Raw genomic sequence first — 7196 nt, forward strand, 5'->3', positions numbered from 1 at the left:
AGCTGTAGCTTTTAGCATTTTTAAACATTTCTAGTTGCTTTTGTTTTTGTTAATTAGTGATTAGATTGCCAATGTTGTGATTTTATTGTATTTTGTTATTTTAAATTGTGAGGTGCTCCGGAAGAATCTTTCGTCCTGAGAAGCAACATAAAAAAAAAAAAAAATCACTGAAAATAAATTAGTCAAAATATTGAGTGGGCGAGCTGTCCCTATTACACTTTGCATCTGTTTGCATCTGTATTAGGTCAGGGTCCCAGTTCTGAAAACAGACTGCAGTCGGGTGTTTTACATACACATCTTGAAGTCGTAAAGAACGAAAGCTTGTGTGTTTGTTGAAACATGTAGGCTTACCCGATATTTGATGAGCGAAAAGCAACGTTGTCACTGTCAGCCCTGAACTGGCTTAAACGTGTCAACTTTTGAGGTTAATTTCATAGTGTGTTAACCCAGGAAACATAAGGCAAGATGGTAATCATGTAGTTCACTGATGGCTGAATTCTCCCCCAAATTACCAGGAGCAGATTCAGCCACTTACTTGCCACTTACCAGAAACATCCACATATCCTGCTGAACATGGTTTTACACTTTACGCTGTTGGCCTCAGAAACTCTTATGCTGGGCAAAAGTAAGTGCTCTGATGGTAGATTTTGTGAACTGTGGGTCTTCAGTCAGGGAGGCAGTGCGCTTGAAGAGACATACCAATATTTTCTGAGCTTTTTAAGAGTTCCGTCTCCATTGTGTTATTTGCTAGGGCTGCTGTTGCTGTATAAACACTGCTGATTTTTTCCCAACCTCACTTCCACAATATTCTAAGAGAGCACATTTTAGAACTTCATTTTGCTTTAGCTCCACACCCCACCACAAACATTTTTCATTGATCTCCATGTGGCACAGCTGCTTATTTATGCTCACAAATGCTACATGGAAGCTGACTTCCCCAGATCTTCTAGATCAGAAGGGCATACTTGGTTTTGCAGCTAGCACGGGTTCCTGGATGTTCAGTGGACATGATTCTAAAACATACCCAGTTTTGATCTGTTGGAGATTTTCTTTGTCCATTTTTAGTTAGTCCTGAAAATTTGTCAGAGACTGTGCTGTGGCTCTGTCTAGGCACATTGTATACAGGATGGTATTCCATGTTGCGTTGCATGAGATGGAAGCATGACTCTAAGGTGATGTTCCATGAAACTATTCTCAAACCTGTTCAGTGGCCCTCAGTGGATGGGAAGTTTTGTTTGTTGTCAGTGATTTGCAAACAAATGTTACCAGTGTCATGGTATCAAGGAGAAAGTTTGCTATTGGAGCAATACCTGTTGCATATGATGTTATGGCTTCTCCTTATGAATTTAATTGCAGTATCTGAAATCTAATGCCTGCTTCTGTCTGGGTGCTTGTGCATGTGCTTTTAGAGAGTTTGTCTTTCACAATTAACTTCTCCAAGAAGTCCAAGGTGTGTATATGGTATGTACATCTTTACAACCACAACAACCCTGTTAGGTAGGTTTGGCTGAGAGATTGTGCTGGAGCCAAGGTGAGCGTCATGACTGAACTGCATTCGTTGACGTGTTTAAAGTTAGCTGAGTTTCCTTTTCGTCACTGCAAAAGGAAGATCTGGTAAAGTGCCTAACTGTGGAGGATGTTGTTGTTGTTGTTGTTGTTGTTGTTAAATCTGTATAGGACAGTGGAACTCCATAAAGACAGAGGGAGCCATTGACAGGAGATGATTGTCTAAATATAAGCCAAAAGACATATACTGAGATGGAAGCAGGTAGCAAATAACTTAAGATAAAACTGAAGAACGTTGCAAGAATGGAGTGAATTTCTCCAGTTCCAAGAGAAGACCCAACAGATAGAAAAGTTTGGTCTGAGAACAAGATAGGATTTCAGGTTCACCTGCTCCACAGCACACCAAAATCCATTTGTCTGGTGTGGATTCTGATGGCGATTACGGTAGTGCTAAATAATCATGAAGCTTTTGCTAAGATCCCATCGCCCAAGCTTCTATCGTAACTGTGAATTCCAAACTATTGTCCATTTGGGGGTTTCTGCACCTTTGTAGAGATAAGCTAAACAATGCACAAAACCCTTTGATATAGATGCTTTGGGTTACATGCAAACCTCATTAAATTCAAATCAAGACTGACCTAGAGAAAGCATGAGTGCCTCAGTCTAGAGAGCTGTGTACTCTCTGAAGTATACACTTCAGTGTACACACAGCTATCTTCATTATTTCAGTGGAGAGGCCTGATCCAGCCTAATATGATAGGGGGGAAAGTGTAAATATGGACATCTCATGTAATCTGGATACTTGCTCTGTGTTGCGGTGTGTGTTTGTGTGTGTGTGGACTGTTCTGTTATTTTCTTTCCATGTGTGTTACTTGCAGCCTTTGAGTCTTCTGCTTGCAGAAAAAGAGGATTTTCCTACACTGTCAAATTTATTTGACATTACCTATTTTAGCCTCCCCCCTTTTGTTTGTGCGATAACGCACCTTGTTTTTGGACTATGGTTCATTGCCACTTCCATATGGCTGGTGAATACGATTGCACTTTCCTTCAGGGGGCTATAAATAGGGTATCTTGAGGGATTGTCAGGCAAGGAACAACACCACACAACACAGACTCACTCTGTGTGTGGAAATGATTTCCAAATCAGCCTAGGATGGCACACAGTTCATTTATAATTTGGCCACAATAAAAAGAATAGATGGGCCAGTGCAAAAGGAGACGCTATGAGAAACCACATTGTACCAAATATTTACATCCGCTGGTGCATTTCTTTTGCATTAGAAGGCATGCTGAGGATTCCTAAACTCTTTATAAGGCTGAACACTCCATGCAAATATTAAATGCATTAAGCAAGAGGAAGGGTCAGGCAGCGCTATACATCTGCCAGGTTTGCTCCTGGCCTTTACACCACTGAAAAGCTCTTATCCTTTCTCCATTTTCCCAAATGTGAATGGAGAAATCTCATGTCAGAAAGCTGCTGCACAGGTAAACCTTGGATGAACTAAACTGCAAGTACAGCTGCTCAACTGGGTTGGCAATCAGCTGGGAATGCCTTTGTTTGTTTATCTTATTTCATATATCTATCTATTTATCATCTATCTATCTATCTATCTATCTATCATCTGGATTGTACAGGAAGGAAGGAAGAAATCTCAAAGTAGTTTACAAAAAAAGGTAAAACATTAAAATGACCGATAAGAAAAATTAGTAACAAGTAATTTTAGACTGTCAAGAAGCTAAAATAACAGTAGACTAAAAACAGATAAACTTCCTTAACATCTGGGGAGGCACATCTAAACAAAAGTTTTTAGCAGGTGCCAAAAAGAGTGCAGTGAAGATGCTTGTCTGATATCAAGAAGCAGAGAGCTCCCAAATGTAGGTGCCACCACACTGAAAGATGGAGTTCCTGCAAATGTAGATTGGGTATTATGCAGCACTTGTAACAGTGCCAATTCTGCCAACTGAAACAATCAAGTGGGTGTACATGGGGGTAATGTGATCTCTTGGAAAAACTGGTCCTAAGTTGGTTCCTAAGTGCATAGGCTTTAATGGGGTGAGATTAAAGCTGCATGCCAAGGGGCATGAACACCTCTCCCACCCTGAGCTTCCTGGAAATGTTAGCATCACAGAAAGGTGTGTGTGTATGTGTGTGTGTGTGTGTGTTTTAGGGGAGGACCCATCATTCATAGGTAAAGTGAATGATGGGTCCTCCCCTAGGTCTTTGGCTCAGCATCTCCACTTAAAAGCATATCCACTACTCAGCCTCCATGTAGGAAGGCAACCTCCGCTTTAACAATAAGTGATCATTAAATTGCAAACCTGGCTTTTTAAGCTGCTTCGGGAAAATATTCTATCATATGGCATGAGGAGGGGTGGAAACTCTCTCTTCAAGAAATGCAAAGTCCAAAGCAACTTTGTGTGCATGGGGTAGTTGTGTGGGTTTTCGTGGGGTGGGTGAGTTTGGATGCTGGCCAGATTTCTTATCTAATGGCAAACAGCAGAATGTGTGTAACTATGGCAGTTAAGAGTTGGCGGGATGGAAGTCAGTGTACAAGCTGTGTAAGTCAACTACAATGATTCCAAATACACTTTCATATTTAAAGTGTACTTAATGGGATTGGCCACCTGTCAAATACTGGTGCCCAGGTCATATGCTTTCCTTCATAATAGGCTCCCGTTAATAGAGTTTTTATTATTTGGATTTGGCAGGCATACATGCTTTTATTGAATGAACTTCCTGCTAAGTTTCGGAAGAGAGCAATGGCTGGTTTATAACATAATTGTGCTATATGTTGATAGTATCTTTTATTGTAATTGTTTTTCATTGTTTTTAATAAAAGAATAGGAATAATGGGAGACATAGTAGAAGATGAATTTCCCCCCTTGCCTTTCATTATTCATGAAACTAAAAAAATAAAAAAATCCCAAATAAGCATTTTACAGAGGGTAAAAAGGTCTCATTCCAAAAGTGCCTAATTTAAATCAGTTTATACAATGAAACAGCTAATGATCTTTAGTGTTGAGAGGTGTAGTGCTTTTATACTTTTTATGAATAGAATTGTAGGGAGGGGGTAGCTCCATTGTGTAGGATATGCTGCATTTCTACAACCATCCTTTATCAACAGATGGCAACTAGCACATGAAAAATAATTAAAAAATAAAATGAAAAGAAATCCAGAATGAATTAAAGTGCTTCTCTGCGTTCTGATCTGCATTTCCCCCCTTCTTTCTTGTGTGTGTGTGTGTGTGTGTGTGTTTTGGTTTAAGAATTTTTATGGTGAATTGCCATATTATCTGTTACATCAGTTTACAATGAGGCTCCTATCAGACATAAAACAGATTTATAATATCATTAAAACACAATATCAAAGAATGAATAAGCAATTCAATAAAATTACAATAACGCAAAGATAAAATGAAAGCCTTTTCAATAACAGTTTTATGCAAGAACATTTTGCAGATAAATATGTGTTTATAGATCTTTTAAATGCACATTTATTATCCTGCTCCTAATAGAGCCACAGGGGTTAATTTTTCCCCTTCTTCCTCTGTGTTTTTCTTTATAAGTGGTTCAAAAAACCAGCTGCAAAACTCTTCAATAGATTGTTTTCTGTCTCAGGACTGATTTTAGGGAAAAGAGCATTTTGCAGTACAGAATCAAGTTAATTGAACTGGGCTGAAAGCTGCATTTGTGGAACCTTTTCAAAATCAGAGCCATTTCTGACAGGTAGGTGACTGGGAAGGATCTAAATTCTGGTCATTTTCACTTTTGCATGTGCTCATGTCCATTCTGTCCCTTTTGCTCATTGACCTATGATTTCCACCTTAAGCAATCCACATGAAAATGTGCATTCAGATATGCATTTATCAATATATATTTTTCTCTCAGAGCAGGGATTTTAAAACACAATTTGATATGTTTAAATTGTTGAGAACTGTGTCACAAATATTCAGAGCGTTGTGAATTCCAGTGGGTAGGCAACTTCTGATTTGCACTTTAGTCCTCAAAGTGCCGATCAATTTTGTCGAGTTCAGAATTCACAAAGGACCAAATTGCTCAAGCACTCCTGGTATTAAGCCAAGGGTGTAGGAGCATAGCAAGCTGTCCCATACTGAGTCAGACCACTGCTCTATTTGGCCCAATACTGTTGACACAGGGTTTCATGTAGTAGTGGGGTCTTTCCCGCCTCTACTGGGAGATGCCAAGGACTTTTGCATGCAGAGCCACTAAACTATTACTGTATTGTTATGGCTCTTCCTCTTAAGTGTACCTTTTTGATGCTTGTTCTTTTGACATCCATTTCAGCAGGCGTATAATCAAAATGTCTGTAGCAAGCTGGGATACAGTCATGAGGGGATGACCTCAGGAATACTGTAGCCCGCCACCCCAAAGTTTCAGCTGTCATTTAAAACAAATAAGATTCTAGTTCTTTTACTTGCAGAAATGTTTTCCTCCTCCTCCTCCTCCTCCTCCTCCTCCTCCTCCTCCTCCTCCACCACCACCACCTCCTCTTCTTCATTCACTTCTGCATCTTCATCTTCATCTCTTCCTCTTCCTCCTCCCCTTCTCCTGCCCTTCACCATAAGGTCCCATCATGAAAAGCACAATATTAAAAACAGTTTAAAACAACTTACAAAATAAGGTGGGTGCTGAAGATATACAACTCAAGTGTCAAATGCCAGGAAGAAAAAGGTGCAGGCAATATCCTACCCAGCTGCCCACAAAGAAGTGATAGGAGACTTCTTGGGTTCGAGAGAGTCATGGGTTTGAGTCCCACATCGGGGTTGGACTAAATAACCCTTGTAGTACCCTCCAACTCTACAATTCTGTGATACTATGATGATGTATGTTTGCACACTGTCTCAATTTACCAAGGATGTTCCTTATTTTCTGATGGCTGGATCCCCGCCCCTGTTTTGCTCCTATTATTTTCACATTGTGGGGGTGCTTCCTTAAAACATTGTTAGTGTGAGCTTCTTGAGTTGGTATTCCTAGGGAATTACTTCCCCTTTCTGAGGATCTTGAGAAGTAGTGTCACTTGGTGTGTGTGTGGAGACAACTTGTCTCTTGGGCAGTTACAGGAGCAATGGTTGCGTACGTATACCAAGTCACTAAACAGTGCACAAGTCTGCCATTTTGCCCCCGTGGATGTATATTTCAAATGGTGGATAGTGCAGTGCAGGAGAAACCTGTTTTTCTAGTTTATCTTTAAACTAGGGGTCGATTTCTTCCACCGTTCTCAGCCTGCAAGCACAGAGGAGGGGTGGGGTCAATGGGAACTGGCGCTCAGCATTATCTGTTGAATTAAGTTGTCCCTTCAAGCAAGGGAACAATCACCTTTTGGCATGTAAACCAGTGGAAGGCATATTGTTAGGGAATAAACAAGCATGGAATATAGGAGGCAGATCAGAACCTCCCCTACAAAATAGTTTAATGGAGGTAGACTGAGGTTTTCAAAATGATCCACTGTATGACAACGTGGGTGTTACATACATGCCCTGTTTTTGTTGGTTAACATTTTGGAGGGTTTGCAATTGAATACCTTTCAGCATACAGTTGTGTCCTGGCTTTTCTTGCAAAAGATCTCACTCCAGACCTGGCAACAAGCATCAAGACCTGTCTAATAGTTCCTGTGCCTGGGAGGCAGGGAAAGGGGACTCGTGGTCCAGTTAAAAATATGCTCAATATT

At 40.3% G+C, this 7196-nt stretch overlaps 1 protein-coding gene across 1 annotated transcript in view; it reads left to right on the plus strand.

Moving 5' to 3' along the window:
* Positions 1–334: 334 nt before the first annotated feature.
* Positions 335–7196, plus strand: part of TSHZ3 (teashirt zinc finger homeobox 3) — a 47001-nt gene continuing 40139 nt past the window's right edge. The window contains exon 1 of the mRNA XM_033156682.1: positions 335–625. Within this exon, the coding sequence (XP_033012573.1) occupies positions 574–625 (52 nt within the window). The 5' untranslated portion in view covers positions 335–573. The remainder of the gene's footprint in view (positions 626–7196) is intronic.

The sequence above is a fragment of the Lacerta agilis genome, chromosome 8 (genome assembly GCF_009819535.1).
Source record: "Lacerta agilis isolate rLacAgi1 chromosome 8, rLacAgi1.pri, whole genome shotgun sequence".
NCBI lineage: Eukaryota > Metazoa > Chordata > Lepidosauria > Squamata > Lacertidae > Lacerta > Lacerta agilis.